At 45.9% G+C, this 23561-nt stretch overlaps 1 protein-coding gene across 1 annotated transcript in view; it reads right to left on the reverse strand.

The window, feature by feature from the left end:
- The window catches only part of NT5DC1 (5'-nucleotidase domain containing 1), a 204153-nt gene extending 181183 nt beyond the window's left edge, over window positions 1–22970 (reverse strand). Inside the window, exons 1-4 of the mRNA XM_038770169.1 lie at window positions 22876–22970; window positions 16168–16259; window positions 5261–5332; window positions 2172–2278 (exon numbers count right to left, since the gene is read on the reverse strand). Of these exons, the coding sequence (XP_038626097.1) occupies window positions 2172–2278; window positions 5261–5332; window positions 16168–16259; window positions 22876–22968 (364 nt within the window). The 5' untranslated portion in view covers window positions 22969–22970. The remainder of the gene's footprint in view (window positions 1–2171; window positions 2279–5260; window positions 5333–16167; window positions 16260–22875) is intronic.
- Between the last annotated feature and the right edge of the window lie 591 nt (window positions 22971–23561).

Raw genomic sequence — 23561 nt, forward strand, 5'->3', positions numbered from 1 at the left:
AAATGGACTGTAAACTTCTCAAGGGTAGGGAAATGTATTTGGTTCTGATGTACTCTCCCAAGGTCTTAGTACAGTGCCTCATGCTTAAGAGATGATCAATAAACACCAATTAATAAATCAAACAATCATATTTATGTAACACTGTCACAGAGCACTACCCTAAGAGCCTGGGAGAGTACAATATAACAATATAAGAGTGGGTAGACATGTTCCCTCCCACAACAAGCTTACAGTCTAGGGGATGATTGACTTACTGACTGGATGACAGCTCATGTCTTAAATTGAACAACAGTCTCTCTGGAATAAATACAAAAACCACCCTCCACTTCCACGAGTCCAAGGCTTCTGTGGGCAAGGAATGGGCCTACCAACTGTTTTATTGCACTCTCCCAAGCGCTTGGTACAGTGCTCTGAATATAGTATGTGCTCAATAAATATGATTGATTGATTCTCACTGGCTGGCTTGAATGGAGAGAACTCTATATATCAACCACTGGGCAAAGTTCCACTCTTCCCTTCCATTTCTCTGGAGGACCCCTACTTTCTGACACACCCATCCTCAAAAGGTGGCAAAGGCAAAGAGGATGGAAGGGCAGCAAGAATCAGAGTAAATGTAACAACTTCCAGATACCCATGTATTCTCTAATAGAAAAAAAACACCTCCCCAGCCTTCAAGACAACCTGGGAGGCCTCAAAGATGACCCAAGTCCATGAATCCTGACCAGACTGGGTTAATGATTCATTCAAGTGTGCTATGTCGCCTGAATCCATCTCTCCCCCAAATTCTGGAGGAGTTCCATTCAAATAACATTCAGAAAATTCTGGGATTGGAAGCATGGTGGCTTGATTCCACAAAGAATCGTTCAATCAGTAGAGAAAATCAAAACCCGCCCAAATGCCCAGCATGCACTGTCGTTGAAGATAACGTCCTGCGGCATCCTGGACCTCTGATTTTAATTTCATCTGTACCAACTGTTCTGGCTTTCATAAACAAACCCATCTTGGCATTCAATCAATCAACAGTATTTTCTGAGCGCTTATGGTGTGTACAGCACCATACAAAGTGGTTAAGGGAGCATAATAGAGTTGGTAGACCCTTAAGAAACTTTTAATCTACTGGGGGAGACAGGCATTCATACAAATCACAGGTAGGGTTAGGTAGGCACATGGATGCTGTCGGGGAGGGGCCAATATCAAAATGATTGGGGATATGGACTTTAATGGATAGAGGACACAAGAAGGAGGGTAAATAGGGTGGGGAGATGAAGTTAGTCAGTGAAGGCTTCTGGGGGGAGATGTGATTTTAGTAGGACTTTGAAGATGGGGGAGTAGTGCTCTGTTGGGTATGAAGGTGGAGGAAGCCTTACTATAGATAATTTTGACATTGTTGATATGAGGGAAGATGGGAGAATTGGAGAGAGAGAGAGACGAAGAGACAGAGGCTGGTTGTGCCATGCAGAGGTGGGGAGAAGGAAGAGGAGAAGAATGCAGGGGCAGAAACTCCAACCAAGTCCCAAGGGGAGTAATGGAGATAGAGCAGAAGAAAACACTGCTAAGCCTTGAGACAACTGAAACCAAAGGGGTCTGGCACTGCGGTTTCATCGGCCCCTTCTGTCCCAGAGTATGTTACAGGAAGGGGAAGTTGGGCTGTGCTTTAAAAGCCAAACTGAAACCAGAGAAAAAAAATGAAGCAGCTTTCAACTCTTCTGCTAAGCTGTCCTGAGCCCCTTGCGGTTGAGTCGCACTAAATAATGATAAAAATGTGCTATTTTTTTAAGGGTTAACTGCGTGACAAGAACCGTGGTAGATAATGGAGCAGATACTGGGTAATCAGATCAAACACAGTTCCTATCTCACAAGGGGCTCACAATCTAAGAGGGAGAGAGAACGGGTATTGCATCCCCATTTTGCAGATGAGGACACTGAGATGCAGAAAAGTGACTTGCCCAAGGTTACACAGCAGGCAAGTAGCAGAGCCAAAATTAGAACCCAGTTCTTCTGAATCCCAAACCTGTGCTCTAATCACAAGATAATGCTGCTGTCATCACAGCCTGGCTGTCCCCACATCCTAGGTCCTGAAAACATGGGCAACAGAGACAGAATTGAGCCCAAGGCAAATGAGCCACTCTCCCTCCCCCAATTTTGGTAACACAGTAATATCTATATCATACCGGAGCGGCAGGCCATTTCACTATCCGATTTAAAATGCTTCCACTTTCTCTTTTCGTACACGTCCTGGAGCTCTTCGGAAGTCATCATCTTAGTTCCATGGCTTGCCCTGATTTGAGAAGAAAATTCATATATATGTAATGTCAATCAATCAATGCTATTTATCAGGTGCTTACTGTGTCCAGAGTAGGTAGACATGTTCCCTGCCCACAATGAGCTTACAGTCCATAGGACTGTAATATCAATACAGCTTAATGTCCCGTGGCACATACTGGATGACAAATGACAAGCTTAAAGGCAAGGACTGTGTCCTCCAGTTTCGCATGCTCTCAAGTATCCTCTACAGCGCTCTGTACCTAGTGGGCACTAAGAAAATACCGACAGCAGCTGCTGCTAGGGAGCACTCACTGCTATGGGCTGAAGTTTGCAGAAGGTATTAGATCTGAATGAGATGGTGAGCCAAGTTCTGGCCTAAGCCACTGGCTTCCTTACTGAGAAGAGGCACAGCTGGGTTCCTCAACCGTTTGGCGGCCCCTGGCTCTTTCAAAGGCTACAAGTGGAAAAGGCAGGTTATGGGGACCCCTCCCCAACGCTTAGCACAGTGCTCTGCCACCGTGAGCCCGTTGCTGGATGAAGGAACTGTGGCCCAGAGAAGTGACTTGCCCAGAGTCACCCAAAAGAGGAGTTGGAATTAGAACCCATGACCTCTGACTCCCAGTCCTGGGCTCCTTCCACTGTGACACGCTGCTTCTCTAGTCCAGTGCTCTGCACACGAGATGGATGGGTGACCCCAGCAGGCAACTGATGGAGCCGGGATTAGAACCAGGATCCTCTGACTCCTGGGCCTGTATTTTTTTCAGGAGGCCACACAGTCCCTACTCCCTCCCTCTGCTCTACCCCCCTCCCCACCCTGCAGCACTTGTGTATATATGTACATATTTATTATTCTATTTATTTTCTTAATGATGTGTATAGATCTATAATTCCATTTATATTGATGCTATTGATGTCTGTCTACTTCCTTTGTTTTGTTGTCTGTCTCCCCCCTTCTAGACTGTAAGCCTGTTGTTGGGTAGGGATGGTCTCTGTTGCCAAATGGTACTTTCCAAGCACTCAGTACAGTGCTCTGCACACAGTAAGTGCACAATAAATACGATTGAATGAATGAATGAATAGATATTCCGAATAATCCCCTAAACCAATGGCGCCGTCGCCCTTTCTCCTTATCTCTACCCTCTATGGTGGGAAGAATGTCAGAGGGGGGGCAGTTTTGGAGTCCCCTCCCACTCAGTCTGCCCCAACAGCCCCACCCAAATGCTCCCAACATTGCTCTCTTGGGGGGCACGGGGGGCAGTGCTCATCTGCTCCAGAACTGAGGCCTGGGGCCCCCAACTCACAAAACTCTCTCTTTCCCTGGAACCAAACCTTTCCAGAAAATCCACTTCCTCCATGAAGTCTCGCTAGACTAGTTGGAAAAAAGGAGGCAACACCACACAATTCTCAAGAATCACACCTTCAAGGTCACCTCTCAGAATGTACCGTGCCCTTTGTCTGCACCCAGTATAGAAATTGCTTCAAAATCTGAATGTCTTAGGGTCATCGCCATCTCTCTTGTCTGGGAAGATTCTACAGGGCAGGGACAGTGTCGGTGATAAGCACTGGAAGGGAATATGGCCTGGTATTCATTCAGTCATATTTATTGAAGGCTTACTGTGTGCAGAGCACTGTACTGAGCGCTTAGAAAGTACCATTCAGCAATAAAGAGAGACAATCCCTGCCCACAACGGGCTTACAGTCTAGAAGGGGGGAGAAATATGTATAAATATGTACAGGTCCTTGGCTATAATACTGAGCAGGAAGGTAAAAGTGAAAAAGACAGGCAAATGTTTAATAGGGACCTTGTAGGAAAGAAAAAGAAAATGTAGAGGAGGCGGTAGTCAAGACACCAGAATTACTTTGGCATTGAACTGAAATAGAAGATGTATTCGGGGGGAAGTTATGAATGAATGCTCTCTAAGCCTCTAGACTGTAAACTTGCTATGGGCAGGGGGGCGTATCTACTAATCTGTTGTATGGCACCACAGGCCAAAGGGTACTTGAACATTCGAAGATATCATGAGAGCAGCAATGGCTCGAGAGGATGATTAGACATCTGAGCTAAGATCACACCTCCACCTCCTGCTTCCTACTCTCTTTCTACTTGTCCAAGTGGAGAGCGCTGCCCCAGATCCAGCTACATTCATTCCCAAAGCAGTTGTACCAGCAACCTGCATCAAATCAATGTGACGGTACTAACGCAATCAAATTGGTCTCCGTGAGGAAAATGGAGACTGGAATCTCACACTGATTGTGTGGCTCAGTGGAAAGAGCACGGGCTTTGGAGTCAGAGGTCGTGGGTTCGAATCCCGGCTCCGCCACACGCCTGCTGTGTGACCTCGGGCAAGTCCTCTGAGCCTCAGTTCCCTCATCTGTCAAATGGGGATGAAGACTGTGAGCACCGCGTGGGACAACTTCATCACCTTGTATCCCCCCAGCGCTTAGAACAGTGCTTTGCACATAGTAAGCGCTTAACAAATGCCATCATCATTATTATTATTATTATTATTATTATTGAAAAACTCCTGAGTTCAGCCATTCATTCAATCGTATTTTTTGAGCGCTTACTATGTGCAAAGAAAAGTGTCATAGACACTCTAGACAGAGAGAAGACCTTCCAATCCTCTCTGGGTGGTAGTGAGGATCCAGGGAGAAGACTCAGAAATCCAAGATTCAGAGGGCAAGCCCCTGGCTAAGGCTGTGAAGCATTATCTGTTTGGGTAGTAATAGATGAAGAAGATGCTTCCACTTCATCTTGCAATTTTTAAGTCACAACTCCCAGTAGATTCTGCAGAACTGGCGTGAAGTTGGAGTTGGGCCAATTGTCTGAGATCCTCCTCCACCTTCACAAAGCTGTCAGAGTTTTGCCCTTCCAGTTATCAAAGTGATAGATGGCGTTGCCATTTTACTTCACAAGAAGTGTGATGGTGGGTAAATAGAAAGGAGCCCAGGAAATGGTGGCCTTGTTGACTCAAATGAACTTCATTCTCATTACCTCAGAATGGTTCCATCATCGGCGAGTTTGAGGAAGTTCCCATCTTCGAGATCTAGCACCAGGCCCTTACAACTGAAAGGCACAAAGATTAAGTTACTGAGGCAGACCTGTTCTCCGATTATGTACCCCACTAAAGTGGTGGGGTGTTCTGTCTTGCAACTTTGGAAAGTGGGGCTACCCACCAATGAATCAAATCACCCAAACATGAGGCTAAGGAAAGGGAAGCTCAGTGAAAAGTACTGGGTAAATTAGTAAGTCAGTGTACCTCATTCCCTCAGCTGCTGAGCAGCCTGATGATCAATGAATCTTGTTTACTCATTTATGTATTGCTATAATATATATAATATATATTTAATATATCTATTTATTCCTCACCTGCTACGTACTGCAGGTGAGGAATCTGCGAGTCAAGAAGAAGACAGAATCTGGTCCAATTGTTTTTTTTTTTTAAACCCCACAATAAAAAACAACAACCCCTCTCTCTCCCCCCAAACTTCAGACATTTTTGAAAACCACCCACAGTTGAGGTTTTTCCTTTTGAATTCTTGCCCAAACTCCTTTCTATGCTCCTGGGAACTTGCTTTGGTTCAAGTTACATTAAAAAACTCTTTTGGAAGTTAGGGTCACAGTGGACAGTCTGTAAAAGCACGCCAAATACAATGTTTAGAAGCTCAATATTTCAAAGAGAGCAGTAGGAGGCAGGGAAGAACTGAAGCCAACGTTTCTGTCCTAGAGCCAAAAATTAAACAGGGAAAAGAGTTCTAAGCACCCTAGGCAGATAATCCTTAAGCATTTAGAGAAGCAGTGTGGCTCAGTGGAATAAGCACAGGCTTTGGAGTCAGAGGTCATTGGTTCAAATCCCGGCTCCGCCACATGTATGCTGTGTGACCTTGGGCAAGTCACTTAACTTCTCTGAGCCTCAGTTACCTCATCTGTAAAATGGGGATTAAGACTGTGAGCCCCACGTGGGACAACTTGATCACCTTGTATCCCCCCAGAGCTTAGAACAGTACTTTGCACATAGTAAGCCCTTACCAAATGCCATCATCATCATCATCATTTAGATACTCACCCCCTCTCAAAAGCACATATTTATTTATCCTTATAATCCGATGTCTCCCCTAACTGTAATTTTATGTCTGTCTCCCTTGTTAGTTGTAAACTGTAATTTCTAGATTATAAACTCTTTGCGGGTAGGGAACATATCTACCAACTCTGTTATTCTGTTCTCTCCAAAGTGCCTAGTATAGTGCTCTGAACACAGTAGGTGCTCAATAAAGCAGGGTTGCCTAGTGATTAAAGCACAGGCCTAGGAGTTAGAGGACCTGGGCTCTAATCTCAGCTTCGCCACTTGCCTGCTATGTGACCTTGGGCCAGTTACTTAGCTTCTCTGTGCCTCAGTTTCCTCATCTGTAAAATGGAGATTACGACTGTGTCCAACCTGATTAGTTTGTAACTATGACAGCGTTTAGTACCGTGCCTTGGCGCACAGTGAGCACTTAACTAATACCATAAAAAATACGATTAATTGATTGAGCTCTCTGAAGGCAGGGTTTGTGTCTACATACTCTATTGTACTCCCCTAAATATTTAGAATAATGTTCTGCACACAGTAAATGTGCAATGAATACCACTGATTGATTGAGACCAGAAATGGCAAGGGTTTTCATTATAAGGAATTCGAGAGACCTTGGGAAATAGGCCTTTTACATCTGTTCACGGGCTCCTTGTAACATGGAGTTTCCCACTGAAAACTACCTCAGTTTCTTGATTGTAAAAGGTATTGGTCTAGATGGTCTAGTCAAGGATTTTGTGATTAAAAAACAAGTGAATTTCTGTCTTTTCCTGATGAACTGATGGTGAGAAACTCTGTTTTACTGTACTCTCCCAAGAGTTTAGTACAATGCTCTGCACATATTAAGTGCTCAATAAATACTACTGATTAATTGATTAAAGACTCAGCAGGGGAAAAATAATAGCTCATTACCAACACATCCAGGCAAAGTCTCAGTTTAAGTTCTAGTCACTAGGAAAATGTTTTCTAATTCAGTTTCCAGAGACATAAATGGTGAGCCTCGGTAAAAAGTGTTTTAATTACCACACTCACCTTCAGCTCCAAAAGCCATTTTTGAGACTAAAGCCTAACAGATGATAATTCTAGAATGACATGACTTCATTCTCAAGGACTTAAAGGCTATTGAAAATGTAGCTATTTCAGTTTGAATGGGCCATTAAATCCCCTGTACAAATATATACAAGTGCTGTGGGGAGGGGAATGAAGTAGGGCATCCCACCTGCCATCACACTGCTCTAAGCACTTATCCACTCTCACCTTGATTACTGCATCAGCCTCCTCACTGACCTCCTCACCTCAATCCCTGCTCCAACCCAACCTTTATTCTGCTCCCTGGATTTCCTAGAACGTTTTGCACACATCTCCCCGCTCCTCAAAAACTACCATTGACGAGTGGTGTGGCCTGTTGGATACAGCCCAACCCTGAGAATCAGAAGGACCTGGGTTCTAATGTCGGCTCCACCACTGGTCTGCTGTGTGACCTCGGGCGAGTTGCTTCACTTCACTTCTCATCTGTAAAATGTGGATTAAAAATGTGAGCCCCATGTGGGACAGGGACTGTGTCCAACCTGATTAATTTGTATCTACCCCAACCCTTAGAAAGCTGCCTGACACACAGTAAGTGTATAACAAATACCTGCTTTTTCTTTTAGAAAAAAGGGGGGGGGAGGGGGAGACCACACATGCCTCTTCACACCAAGCAGAAAACCCTGAACATTGGCTTAATCAGCCTTCTCCTTCCTACCCATCCACTCCCCTCTCCCATTCCACCCCAGCTCACACCCTTGGTTCCTCTCAAGTCAAGCCACTCACAGTGCCTTGCTCTCCCCATCTTCAAGAGCCTGCAGTCACACCCCCTCCAAGAGGCCTTCCCTGATAACCCTAGGGTGATTCCCACCCACGCAGGTGGCCACGATCGGGTTTCCGTAGGCAAAGAGATGGGGCTGAGGCCTCCCCCATTCCCTCCTCCCCCGCACAGCCCCCTCCGTGCCACTCTGCCAACCTGAACAGAGAAGTGTGGCCGAGAGGCGAGTCTCCTCGAAATCTCAGCACCTGGGTAGCCAGTGGCTGACTGTCCCGCTGGCCTTCCCGCTCCGGTCACCCCAGGAAAGTCACCTAATCGACCAGTGGTATTTATTGAGCACTTACTGTGTGCAGAGCACCGGACTAAGCGCTCGGAAGAGTACAGTAGAACAGAGTTGGTAGATGTGCTACCAGCCCACGACAAGCTGAAATTCTAACGGGGGAGACAACACGGTACTATACACAAATAGTAACGATAACACCTAGTAACAAACATCATTGTAGTATCTGGTCAGCACGTACAATTCCAGTCCGTGGTATTGGCTGAGTGCCTGCTGTGTCCTGAGCACTGTATTAAGCATTTGGGGAGATCATTAGAATTGAGATGACCCCTGGCCTCAGGAGTCCAGAGAGAGAGGCCGACAAAAAACAAGCAGGGTGGCCTAGTGGAAAGAGCACGGGGCTGGGGGTTCTCAGCCCGGCTCTAGCAGTTGCTTGCTGTGTGACCTTGGGCAAGTCACTGAACTGTTTGGTGCCAAAGTTTCCTCAACTGTAAAATGGGGATTTAAAGTCGTCCCCCATTTTACTTAGACTATGAGTCTCCTATGGGACAGGGACTGTGTCTAATCTGATTAATTTGTATGTGCTCCAGCACTTAACAAATACCATGATAATAATGTGCCAAGCACTGTACTAACCTTTGGGGTAGATACAATATCAGGTTCAGTGTGGGACCAAAAGTACTTATCCGCTATGTAACCTTGGGTAAATCACTTCACTTCTCTGGGCCTCAGTTCCCTCATCTGTAAAATTGGGGTTGAGACTGTGAGTTCCACGTGGGACAGGGACTGCATCCAACCCAATTTGCTTATATCTACCCCAGCGCTTGGTACAGTGCCTGGTACATAGTAAGCACTTAATGAATGCCACAATCATTATTGTTATTATTAATGACAGGGATAGAATCCCCATTTCACAGTGGAGGAAACTGAGACAAAAGAAATTAAGTGACTTACCCAAGGTCATATTTACTACTCTATTTATTTTGTTAATGATGTGCATATAGCTATAACTCTATTTGCTCTGACAATTTTGACACCTGTCTACATGTTTTGTTGCCTGTCTCCCCCTTCTAGACTGTGAGCCCGATGTTGGATAGAGACAGTCTCTAGATGTTGCCTACTTGTACTTCCCAAGCGCTTAGTACAGTGTTCTGCACACAGTAAGCACTCCATAAATATGATTGAATGAATGAATAAATGTTCCTTTAGACATTTCCTTTATCAAAGAAGGACAGAGAGCTGTATGGTGATGTTTTTTCACCAATTAAAGAGCACTGTGACCTAGTGGAAAGAGCCCAGGCCTGGGAGCCAGAGGCCCAATCTCGGTTCCACCACTTGTCAGCTTTGTGTGACCTTGGCAAAGTGCTTAACTTCTCTGTGCCTTGGTTACCTTATCAGTCAATCAATCATACTTATTGAGTGCTTATTGTTTGCAGAGCATGTACTAAGCACTTGGAAGAGTACCAGATAACACAGTTGGTAGACACTGTTCCCTGCACACAGTGGACTTACAGAGTAGAGGGGGAAACAGACATTAATACAAATGAATAAACTACAGATACATTTCCCTCTTAGGGTCACACCTGGAGTTTCCAGATCTCTACAGGTCTCGTCTACGGGAAGAAGAGTGGAGCAGAGGCCTACCCATTCCATTCCTAGCTTGGGCACTGACTAGCGAACTGAAGGCAATCTGCTACCAGTCAAAACTCACCCCTGCTGGGCAGCAGCGGCACAGGAGAGAGTCGAGGGGGGAGACTCAAGTTTACTACGCAGAAGGAGGCAGTGGTAAACCACTTCTGTATTTTTACCAAGAAAACTCTAAGGATACACTAACAGAACAATTGCAGATGGAGAGTTCTGGGAGAGATGTATCCGTGGTGTCATGGCTTAGTGGAAAGAACATGGGTTTGGGAGCCAGAGGTCATGGGTTCAAATCCCTGCTCTGCCACTTATCAGCTGTGTGACTTAGGGCAAGTCACTTAACAACTCTGTGCCTCAGTTACCTCATCTGTAAAAGGGGAATTAAGACTGTGAGTCCCACATGGGACAACCTGATTACTTTGCATCTATCCCAGCGCTTAGAACGGTGCTTGACACATAATAAGTGCTTAACAAATGCCATTATTATTATTATTATTATTATTATTAAACGACAACTGCATAAGACAAGAGGGATATGTACATTAGTGCTGTGGGGCTGAGAGAAGGGTGACTAAAGGATGCAAATCCAAGTGCGAGGGTGATGCAGAAGACAGTGGCAGAAGAGGAAATGAGGTCCCGGTCAGGGAAGGCCTCTTGGAGGAGACGAGCCTTCAATGAAGCTTTGAAGTTGGGGAGAGCTATCATCTGTCGGATGTGAAGAGGGAGGCTGCTCCAGGCCATAGGCAAGACATGGGTGAGAGGTTGGAGGTGAGATAGATGAGACTGTGGTACAGTAAGTAGGGTGGCATTAGAGGAATGAATTATGTGGACTGGGCTGTAGCAGGAAATCAGGGAGTTGAGGTAAGAGTGGGCAAGGTGACTGAGTGATTTAAAGCTGATGGTAAAGAGTTTCTGTTTAATGGCCAACCATTGGGGGTTTTGGAGAAGCAGGAAAACAGACTGAATATTTTTGTAGAAAAACAATTCGGGAAGATGAGTGAACTATGAACCGGAGCAGGGAGAGGCAGGGAGGTCAACAAGGAAGCTGAGGCACTATTCAACTTTATCTGCAAAATGGTGATTAAACTGTGAGCCCTTGATGGGACAGGGACTGCGTCCAACCAATTATGTTATATTTACCCTATGCAGAGAGAAGTAGCATGGCCTAATGGATACAGCATGGGCTTGAGCGTCAGAAGGACCTGTGTTCTAATTCCCACTCAGCCACTTATCTGCTGGATTATCTTGGGCAGGTCACAACTTCTCTGTGCCTCAGTTATCTCATCTGTACGAATAGAGATTAAGGCTGTGAGCCCTATGTGGGAAATGGACTGTGTCTAACCTGATTAGTTTGTATCTACCCCAGTGCTTAGTACACTGCATGGCACACAGTAAGCGCTTAACGAGTACTAGTATTATTATTCTTATTATTAGTGCCTGGCACGTAGTAAGAACTTAAATGTCATAAAAAATTAGCTGATCAGAGCCTCACTCTTACCTTTCAGTGCACTTTTTCTGAGGCCCATGGCAGTGAGAGGACCACAAAGCATGCCCTCACAAGATCCTTCCCTTCTACATCTCCTCCCCGATCTCTCTCCCTGTCTCCAGGCTCACATCTCTGCCTGCCTTCAAGACATCTCTACTTGGATGTCCTCCTGTCACCTCAACCTTAACATGCCCAAAAAGAGCTTCTTATCTTTCCACCCAAACCCTTTCCTCTCCTGGACTTTCCCATCATTGTAGACAGCACCGCCATCCTTCCAGTCTCACAAGCCCATAACCCTGGTGTTATCCTTGACTCCTCTCTCTCATTCAACCCACATATTCAATTCCTCACCAAATCCTGTTGGTCCCACCTTCACACCATCTTTAAAATCTGCCGTTTTCCTCTCCATCCGAACTGCTACCATGTTAATACAATCACTTGTCCTATCCCACCTTGACTACTGCATCAGCCTCCTTGCTGACCTCCCAACCTCTTGCCTCTCCCCGCTCTATTCCATACTTCGCTCTGCTGCCCAGATCATCTTTCTACAGAAACGTTCAGGAATGTCACCCTCCTCCTCAAAAATCACCAGTGGTTGCCTATCCACCTCTGTATCAAACAAAAACTCCTCACCGTTGGCTCTAAAGCTCTCCATCACCTTGCTTCCTCCTACCTCACCTCACTTCTCTCCTTCTACAGCCCTGCCCGCACACCCATCTCTCCGCCGACCATAACCCACACCCTACCTCTGACCTGGAATGCCCTCCCTCCTCAGACCTGCTAGACAATTAATCTCTCTCCATTCAAGGTCTGACTGAAGGCCCATCTCCACCAAGAGGCCTTCCCAGACTAAGCCCCACTTTTCCTCATCACCCACTCCCTTCTGCATCACCCAGACTTGCTCCCTTTGCTCTTCCCCCCTCCCTGCTCCATAGAACTTACGTATATATCTCTAATTTTATTTATATCGATGATTGTTTATTTGTATTGATAACTGTCTCCCCCTCTCGAGACTGTGAGCTTGTGTGGGCAGGGATTGTCACTCTTTATTGCTGCATTATACTTTCCCAAGCACTTAGTACAGTGCTCTGCACACAGTAAGTACTTATTAAATACAATTGAAAGAATGAATGAATGAATCTCCCTGCTTACTACTGACTCCAGGCCACAGATCACCCATGATCTATGTCTATACCACTAAGAGCAAGACCCAGCTCAGGGATGTGGACTTGGGTCTCACCCATATTCCCATCTGAGTGGTGCCTGTGATAACGGTTGTGGCTTCTTCTTCCAGGACCTTCTGGCCCCGAACAACCGCAGCATCAGGGTTTTCGGGTCTCGAGTGGCTGCCTGAAAGCAAGATGTCCCCCATGGTTTCCCATCTGCCGCCCTTGGGGGGAAACACCACCCCTGCTTCCCTCCCTAACACCTTTCCTGACTGCCATCTTCAACTGTTCACTCTCTAGTGGTTTTCAAACGCGCTCATGTATCCTCTATCCTAAAAAACCCTCCCTTGACCCCACAGCTCATCCAGTTATCATCCCATCTTCCTACTACTGTTCTTCTCCAATCTCCTAGAGCGAGTTGTCTACACCCACAGTCTCCACTTCCTCTCCTCCAATTCTCTCTTCCACTTCTCCTCCTCTCGCCCTCCATTCCCTCCCCCATCCCCCCACCTTCAATCACAAATCTGGCTTCTGCCCCCTTCCTTCCATAGAAAACTACCCTTTCAAAAGTCACCAGTCATCTCCTGCTTGCCAAATCCAACGACCTTTAACGCATAACCCTTCTCAACCTCTCAGCTGTCTTCATCACTGTGGACCACCCCTCCTCCTGGAAACATTATCCAAACTTGGCTTCATCAACACTGTTTTCTCCTGGTTCTTCTCCTAACTCTCTATCAATCGTATTTAGCCATTCTCTAGCCATTCATTCTCCATCTCTTTCACAGGCTTCTCCTCTGCATCCTACCCTCTAACTGTGGGAGTCCCTCAAGATTCAGTTCTGGGACCCCTTCTATTCTCCACCTACTCCCACTTCCTTGGAGAACTCATTCACTTCCATGTCTACAACTACCACCTCTAAGCGGATGATACCCAAATCTACATCTCTAGCTCTGGTCTTTCTCCTCCGCATTCTTGTATTTCCTCCTTCTTTCAGGATGTCCAAGTAGAAATGCCCCACTGACATTTACCGAGTGCAAAACAGAAGTCCTCATCTTCCCACAGAAACCCTGTCCTTCCACTACTTTCCCATCGCTGCATCTATCAATCAATCAACTGCATTTACCAAGTGCTGACTGTGCACAGAGCACTGTATTAAGCACTTGGGAGAGTACAGCATAACAGAGTTGGTGAATGTGCTCCCTGTCCACAATGAACTTACAGTCTAGAGGGGGAGACAGACATTAATATAAATACATTATGGATATGTACATAAGTTTCGTGGGGTTGAGGGAGGGGTGAATAAAGGGTGCAAATCCAAGTGCAATCCAACTGTAGACAGCACCACCACTCTCCCTTTCTCACAAACCCATAACCTTGGTATTATCTTCAAATCATCTCCCTCAATCAACCTAATTATTCAATCTGACAAAATCATGCCAGTTTTACCTTCACAACATTGCTAAAATTCACCCTTTCTTCTCCATCCAAACTGCTCTATGGTGATCTTTATCCTATCCTTCCTTGACTACTGCATCAGCCTCCTTGCTGACCTCCCTGCCTCCTATCTCTCCCTACTCCATCCCTATTTTACTCAACTGCCCATATTTTTTGTACCAAAATGTTCAGTCCGTGTTTCCCTACTCCTCAGAATCTCCAATGGTTGCCCATCTACCTCCACCCACCCCACACCCACCACCTTAACTCGCTGCTTTCCTACTACAAGCCAACACACTCACTTTGCTACTCTACTACCGATCTACTCAATGTACCTCGTTCTCGTCTCTCTCATCACCAACCCCTCGTGCACGTCCTACCTTCGGCCTGTAAATCTCTCCCGCTTCATAATCAACAGCACACCACTCTCCCCACCTTCAAAGCCTTATTAAAATCACACTTCCTCCAAGAGGCCTTCCTTGACTGCACCCTCATTTCCCCTCCACTCTCTCCCATCTGCGTCACCTTTACATTTGTATTTTTACCCTTCATTCACCCCACCTTCAGTCCCACAGTGTTCATGTACATATCCATAATTTATTTTAATGCCTGTCTCCCCCTCTAGATTGTAAGCTTGTTTGGGGCAGGGAATGTGGCTACGCACCCTGCTACACTGTACTCTCCCAAATGCTTACTATGGTGCTATTCACACAGTAAGCACTCAATAACAATATGATTAATTGAATTTAGGGCTTTAAACGAAAAAATGCCTGTTCTCCCGCCTACTTAGACTGTGAGCCCCCTTGTGAGACATGGACTGTGACCGACTGCTTGGCTTATTGGAAAGAACACGGGTTTGGGAGTCAGGGGTCATGGGTTCTAGCTTCTCTGGGCCTCGGTTTCCTCACCTGTAAAATGGGGATTAAGACTGTGAGCCCCACATGGGACAACCTGCTTACCTTGTATCTGCCCCAGGGCTTAGAACAGGGTTTGGCACATAGTAAGCACTTAAGAAATACCATTATTATTATTACTCGTACCTACTTCAATGCTTAGAACAGTTCTCGATACATAGTAAGCGCTTAAATACAATAATAAGAAACAGACCCTGACTTGATAGAATTTTACTTTATAGGGGACCCAGCCTTTGGGTATTTACACTGCTTTTTAAATTATCTTTGTAGCCAAAAAGACCCTTCTTCTTGTGGTCATCAGTGCATATTCACACATCGCTCTTCTACTCAGCTCAGGAGAGTGTGTGAGAAATGACTGCCCAGAGCAGGGAAGGCACTGGCATTTTAAAGAATCCTACATTGTAGGACTAGAAAAAAGTTGCAACGGAGAGCAAGGGGGCAAGACCTGGCTAGGTACACATCTATAATACTCCCATGACTCATAGGGGGTTGGGAAACCAGTGCTGAACTCTTCGTACCTATTGACTACACTCCCATGGGACACAGGGGGTTGGGAAGTGAGTGCTGATTCCTATGTTAGGGAAGCTATTATTCTTCCCCTTGTCCTGAGGCCCTTTCTCTAGAAGGTCAATGGTCCCTTTTGCACAAAACCATGTGTGCACTGGGAAAACATCAAAATATTCTGGGTTGTCAACCTAGACGGTCTAAACGGTCTCCACACACACCCCAAGGAAGCACAACTGCTCTCTGTGAATGTTACATTACTCTAAATGTTTGATTTCAGAAAGAACATGGCTACGGTCTACTTCATTTAATTAACCTCAAAGGGCTTTTGTATCACTTTGTAAGAAAATACCCTCTGCTGTACATAAATTTTTAGTAGTTTGGATAGATAACATATCATTCATGTTTAAGATGAACCAACACTGGATATAATTTTCCATTTCACAGCTTCTGCAGATATAGAAAATCAAGCACTAAGACATGAGTAGGTTATCATCCATAGAGAGGGGGCAGGGTAAACAAACATTCCCTCATGGTGTGTCGAATATCGCAGTTTTCTAAAATGCAATTACCTTATGCACCCCTCATAATTAAACTGCTTACCAAAAGTCCCAGCCTTCCGGAGATGGAGTTAGCAATTCCTTATCGTAACCCTTCTCTGTTACCAGATAGTGAGCAAAACTGTTGTAGATGAGCTACAAATAAAAAGAGCAATAGTAAATACACACAACTGGAAATAGCAATTCTTACGCTGTAAAAACTTAGGACAAATGGAAGAAAAATTCATTTGCAAATTTTTGAGGTTCTGAGGTTTAATAATCCTGCAGTACTAATATATTTTCAATTTTGTTTGAGCCAACCAGTTGAGGTCTAGGAGTCAAAATTCAGAATGCAGATAACCTTTTGTTAAATGGCTGTTTTCTGATTGTTTTCCTTAGGTAAAACTGGTGCAAGATGAAATGTACATAATGGAAGTTATTGGTAACCTTTAGGTAGATATAACATACTCAGCAAGAAATCTTATTGTAGGTCTCTTGGAGAGCAGAAACTCAGGACATTATAAACAGAGGCATTCCTGTTTAAAGCGCGGCCAGAGGACCTTAGTTTTTACTTTTTTGAAGGTATGTTAAAATACCCATGTCTCAGGCTGCTTCGGAGGGTTGCCAGAAGCCAAACTTTAAGGGCTTGGTACAGTACTCTGCACATAGTAAGCGCTCAATAAATGCTATTGATTGATCTAGACACCCCCCACCCCCAAGTGGCGCTGATTTCCATAGTCAACCTCCCTCCCAGGGAGCTCACACACGAGTGCCCAGCAGTGCTGAGTGCCCACTCGGCCTAGTCCTACCCTTGGAAGGCAGGCCAAAGGAGCTGAACCAGCAAACCGCTTAACTTCTCTGTGCCTCAGTTAACTCATCTGTAAAATGGGGATTAAGTACTCTTCCCCTCCAGTTTAGACTGTTTGAGAAATGGACTGTGTCCACCCTAATTATCTTCTAACTACCCCAGCGCTTGGTACAGTGGCTGGCACTGAGAAAACGGTTAACAAATGCCATTAAAAAAAAAAAATGAAGGGACATTACTGGAGCTCTAGAGGAGACCTGACTGGATAACGGGTTGGCATTACACTGATGAAGCTCTGACCTCTCTTCTTGCATCACCATCAATAGAATTTATTGAAGGAATACGTTACTTGGCACTTAATATTTATCATCATCCTTATCTCTTATATTTCCATTTCATCTTTCATTAGGTATCTGATCGCCGGCTCCCTCCACCCGCTCATTGCTTGGATTGGGAGTTCCTTGGGTGGGGGGGGCTTGAGAAAGTCAATTTCATTCTTGTACTTCTGTCACAGTGTTTAGTACAGTGCTTTGTACACAGTGAGGGCTTACTAAAGACTATTGTTACCATAGAACATGGGCCTGGGAGTCGGAAGGTCATGGGTTCTAATCTCGGCTCCACCATTTGCCGGCTCTGTGGCCTTGGGCAGGTCACTTTCATTCATTCAATCGTAATGAGTGCTTACTGTGTGCAGAGCACTGTACTAAGCGCTTGGGAAGTACAAGTCAGCAACATATAGAGACGGTCCCTACCCAACAACAGGCTCACAGTCTAGAAGGGGGAGACAGACAACAAAACAAAACCCTTCCCTGTCCCTCAGTTACCTCATCTGGAAAACAGAGATTAAGACTGTGAGCCCTAAGTAGGACAGGGACTGTGTCCAACCTGAATATCTTGTATCTACCCCAGCGCTTAGAACAATGCCTGGCACATAGTAAGCACTTAACACATACCGTAATTATTATTATTACTACAAGGGACCATGCCAGGCACTGCCAAGTTCAGAGGGCATTGTTTGGGGCTTCTACTGTGGTCAGCAACCACTGAGCTCCACTGGGAAGCCTTCAGGATGAGAACGCATTTCCTCTGTGGAGCCTGTCTAATAATGATAATAATAACTGTGGTATTCGTTAAGCGCTTACTATGTGTCAAACACCATACTAAGCACAAGGGTGGATACAAGCAAATCAGGTTGGGCACAGTCCCTATCCCATGTGGGGCTCAGAGTCTCAATCTTCATTTTACAGCTGAGGGAACTGAGACCCAGAGAAGTAAAGTGACTTGACCAAGGTCAAACAGCAGACATGTTGTGGAGCTGGAATTAGAACCCATGACCTTCTAGATCAGAAAGAACTTCCTCTGGGGAGCCTGTCTGGATCAGAAAGCTTTTCCTCTGGAGTGTCTGTATGGATCAGAAAGCGTTTCCTCTGGGGAACCTGTCTGGATCAGAAAGCATATTCTCTGGGGAACCTGTCTGGATTAGAAAGTGCTTCCTCTGGGGAGTCTGTCTGGATCAGAAAGCATTTCCTCTGGGGAGCGTATCTGGATCAGAAAGCGTTTCCTCTGAGGAACCTGTCTGGATCAGAAAGCATTTCCTCTGGGGAACCTGTCCGGATCTTTGAGCCCATTGTCAGGTAGGGATCATCTCTATATGTTGCCAACTTGTACTTCCCAAGTGCTTAGTACAGTGCTCTGCACACAGTAAGCGCTCAATCAATACGATTGAATGAATGGATCAGAACGTGCTCCCTCTGGAGAGTCTGTCTGGATCAGAAAGCATTTTCTCTGGGGAACCTGTCTGGATCAGAAAGCATTTCCTCTGGGGAGCGCATCTGGATCAGAAAGCGTTTCCTCTGGGGAACCTGTCTGGATCAGAAAGCATTTCCTCTGGGGAACCTGTCTGGATCTCTGAGCCCATTGTCGGGTAAGGACCATGTCTATATGTTGCCAACCTGTACTTCCCAAGCGCTTAGTACAGTGCTCTGCACATAGTAAGTGCTCAATCAATACAATTGAATGAATGGATCAGAATGTGCTCCCTCTGGAGAGTCTGTCTGAATCAGAAAGTGTTTCCCTCTGGGGAACCTGTCAGGATCAGAAAGCATTTTCTCTGGGGAACCTGTCCGGATCAGAAAGCATTTCCTCTGGGGAACCTGTCTGGATCAGAAAGCATTTCCTCTGGGGAACCTGTCTGGATCTTTGAGCCCATTGTCGGGTAGGGACCATCTCTATATGTTGCCAACTTGTACTTCCCAAGCGCTTAGTACAGTGCTCTGCACACAGTAAGCGCTCAATCAATACGACTGAATGAATGGATCAGAACGTGCTCCCCCTGGAGAGTCTGTGGATCAGAAAGCGTTTCCTCTGGGGAACCTTTCTGGATCAGAAAGTATTTTAACATTTTCAAGTGACGAGTAAGGACGAGCTTGGGTCGTACACGAAGGCAGTGGCCTGCACAACCCCCAAGGGCTCTCCGTTTCTGCCTCTATATCTCCCCCCTGTCCCCCTAAGGGCTCGTGGCTCAGTGGAAAGAGCCCGGGCTTTGGAGTCAGAGTTCATGGATTCAAATCCCGGCTCTGCCAATTGTCAGCTGTGTGACTTTGGGCAAGTCACTTAACTTCTCTGTGCCTCAATTACCTCATCTGTAAAATAGGGGTTAAGTCTGTGAGCCCCGCATGGGACAACCTGATCACCGTGTATCCTGCCCAGTGCTTAGAACAGTGCTTTGCACATAGTAAGCGCTTAATAAATGCCATCATTATTATTATCCCACAACCCCAAGGCTCCAGGCCTCCCGTGCCCGTTGGATGCCCCCTGGCAGCACCCGAAGGATCCCAGACAGGGTCTGGTGGCCTCCCCTGGCCTTGGCGGCAGCTGACCACCAAACAAATGGGAGCCCATTCATTCATTCATTCAATCGTATTTATTGAGCGCTTACTGTGTGCAGAGCACTGTACTAAGTGCTTGGGAAGTACAAGTTGGCAACATATAGAGACGGTCCTTACCCAACAACAAGCTCACAGTCTAGAGCGTGGCTCAGTGGAAAGAGCCCGGGCTTTGGAGTCAGAGGTCATGGGTTCAAATCCGGCTCCGCCAGTTGTCAGCTATGTGACTTTGGGCAAGTCACTTCACTGTGCCTCAGTTCCCTCATCTGTAAAATGGGGATGAAGACTGTGAGCCCCCCGTGAGACAACTTGATCACCTTGTAATCTCCCCAGCGCTTAGAACAGTGCTTTGCACATAGTAAGCGCTTTACAAATGCCATCATTATTATTAGGGACTGTGGTGGGCAGGGACCGTCTCTCTTTCCCCAGCGCTCAGGGCATTGCTGTGCACACAGTAAGCGCTCAATCAATACAATGGAATGAAGGACTTTCTAGACTGCGAGCCCACTGCTGGGTGGGGACCGACTCTATATGTTGCCAACTTGTACTATCCCAAGTGCTTAGTACAGTGCTCTGCACACAGTAAGTGCTCAATAAATATGACTGAATGAATAGTAAGTGCTTAACAAATACCACCACTATTATTATTATTATTATTATTATTATTAGAACAGTGCTTTGCACATAGTAAGCACTTAATAAATGCCATCATTATTATTATTAGGGACTGTGGTGGGCAGAGACGGTCTCTCTCTTTCCCCAGCACTCAGGGCAGTGCTGTGCACACAGTAAGCGCTCAATCAATAAGATGGAATGAAGGAGACTGTGAGCCCACTGTTGGGTGGGGACCGTCTCTATATTGTCAACTTGTACTCTCCCAAGCACTTAGTACAGTGCTGTGCACACAGTAAGAGCTCAATCAATACGATGGAATGAAGGACTTTCTAGACTGCGAGCCCACTGTTGGGTGGGGACCGTCTCTATATGTTGCCAACTTGGCACGTAGTCCAGTGCTCTGAAGTGCTCTGCACACAGTAAGCGCTCAATAAATAGGATTGAGCGCTTCCTCTCCCCCTCGTCCCCCTCTCCATCAATCAATCAATCGTATTTATTGAGTACTTACTGTGTGCAGAGCACTGTACTAAGCGCTTGGGAAGTACAAGCTGGCAACATATAGAGACAGTCCCTACCCAACAGTGGGCTCACAGTTTAAAAGATGGAATCCATTCGAATCCATCCCCCCCGTCTTACCTCCTTTCCTTCCCCACAGCATCTGTGTATATGTTTGTACATATTTATTACTCTATTTATTTATTTTACTTGTACATATCTATTCATTTTGTTAATACGTTTGGTTTTGTTCTCTGTCTCCCCCTTCTAGACTGTGAGCCCACTGCTGCCAACTTGGACTTCCCAAGCACTTAGTCCAGTGCTCTGCACACAGTAAGCGCTCAATAAATACGATTGATTGATTGATGTTTGTACGTATTTATTACTCTATTTATTTATTTATTTTACTTGTACATATCTATTCTGTTTATTTTATTTTGTTACTATGTTTGGTTTTGTTCTCTGTCTCCCCCTTCTAGACTGTAAGCCCACTGCTGCCAACTTATACTTCCCAAGCGCTTAGTCCAGTGCTCTGCACACAGTAAGTGCTCAATAAATACAATTGATTGATTGATTGAATGTTGGGTAGGGACTCTCTATGTTGCCAACTTGGACTTCCCAAGCGCTTAGTCCAGTGCTCTGCACACAGTAAGTGCTCAATAAATACGATTGATTGATTGACTGATTGATTGAACATTGGGTAGGGACTGTCTCTATATGTTGCCAACTTGTACTTCCTAAGCGCTTAGTACAGTACTCTGCCCACAGTAAGCACTCAATAAATACAACTGATTGACTAATTGAACGTTGGGTAGGGACTGTCTCTATATGTTGCCAACTTGGACTTCCCAAGAGCTTAGTCCAGTGCTCTGCACACAGTAAGCGCTCAATAAATACAATTGATTGATTGATTGATTGATTGAACGTTGGGTAGGGACTGTCTCTATATGTTGCCAACTTGGACTTCCCAAGCGCTTAGTCCAGTGCTCTGCACACAGTAAGCGCTCAATAAATACGATTGATTGATCTATTGATTCTAGACAATGAGCCCACTGTTGGGTAGGGACCGTCTCTATATGTTGCCAACTCGTACTCTCCCAAGCGCTCAGTCCAGTGCCCTGCACACAGTAAGCGCTCAATAAATACGACTGATTGATTGATTCTAGACTGTGAGCCCACTGTTGGGTAGGGGCTGTCTCTCTATGTTGCCAACTTGTACTCTCCCAAGCGCTCAGTCCAGTGCCCTGCACACAGTAAGCGCTCAATCAATACGATTGATTGATCGATTGAATGTTGGGTAGGGCCCGTCTCTCTATGTTGCCAACTTGGACTTCCCAAGCGCTTGGTCCAGTGCTCTGCACACAGTAAGCGCTCAATAAATATGATTGATTGATCGATTGATTCTAGACAGTGAGCCCACTGTTGGGTAGGGACTGTCTCTATATGTTGCCAACTTGGACTCTCCCAAGCGCTCAGTCCAGTGCCCTGCACACAGTAAGCGCTCAATAAATACGATTGATTGATTGATTGAATGTTGGGTAGGGACTGTCTCTCTATGTTGCCAACTTGTCCTTCCCAAGCGCTTAGTCCAGTGCTCTGCACACAGTAAGCACTCAATAAATACGACTGATTGATTGATTGATTGAACGTTGGGTAGGGACTGTTTCGCTATGTTGCCAACCTGTACTTCCCAAGTGCTTAGTCCAGTGCTTTGCACACAGTAAGCGCTCAATCAATACGACTGATTGATTGATTGATTGAACGTTGGGTAGGGCCCGTCTCTGTATGTTGCCAACTTGGACTTCCCAAGCGCTTAGTCCAGTGCTCTGCACACAGTAAGCGCTCAATAAATACGATTGATTGATTGATTATGAATGGAAGGAATGAAGGGCTAGGCCCCCGGCGTGGGTCCTCCGGGCCTGGGGCAGGCCCTGGCCGCCCGCCCCCCGCCCCCCGTCCCCCGGGCGCTCACCGGGGCGCTGCGGGCCAGCCGGTAACGGGCCAGCGTGTGGTCCAGATCATAGCCCACCACGTCGCACATGTCCAGGGAGAAGGGCTGCGCCATGGCCGCGGACACCGGCAGGAAAACGGCCGCCCACAGCGGGAAACGGCTCCGGCGGGCGGAGCCTGGGCCCGCCCGCCGCAGGGGGAGAAGGGGCGGGGTTTACCGACCCGCAATCGGTCCTATTTACTGAGCGCTCACTGTGTGAAGGGCACTGCACTGAGCGCTTGGGAGAGTCCAAGCTGGCAACACAGAGAGACGGTCCCTACCCACCAGCGGGCTCACAGTCTAGAAGGGGGAGACAGACAACAAAACCAAACATATTAACAAAATGAAATAAATAGAATAAATATGTACAAGTAAAATAGAGTAATAAATACATACAAGCATATGTACATATATACAGGTGTTGTATATATACATATATACACATGCATATATACACATGTATATATACATATATACAACATAACTGGAATGCCCTCCCTCCTCACATTCATTCATTCAATCATATTTATTGAGTGCTTACTGTGTGCAATCAATCAATCAATCATATTTATTGAGCGCTTACTGTGTGCACAGCACTGGACTAAGCGCTTGGGAAGTACAAGTTGGCAACATAGAGAGACAGTCCCTATCCAACAGTGGGCTCATAG

The sequence above is a fragment of the Tachyglossus aculeatus genome, chromosome 2 (genome assembly GCF_015852505.1).
Source record: "Tachyglossus aculeatus isolate mTacAcu1 chromosome 2, mTacAcu1.pri, whole genome shotgun sequence".
NCBI classification, from domain to species: Eukaryota; Metazoa; Chordata; class Mammalia; order Monotremata; family Tachyglossidae; genus Tachyglossus; species Tachyglossus aculeatus.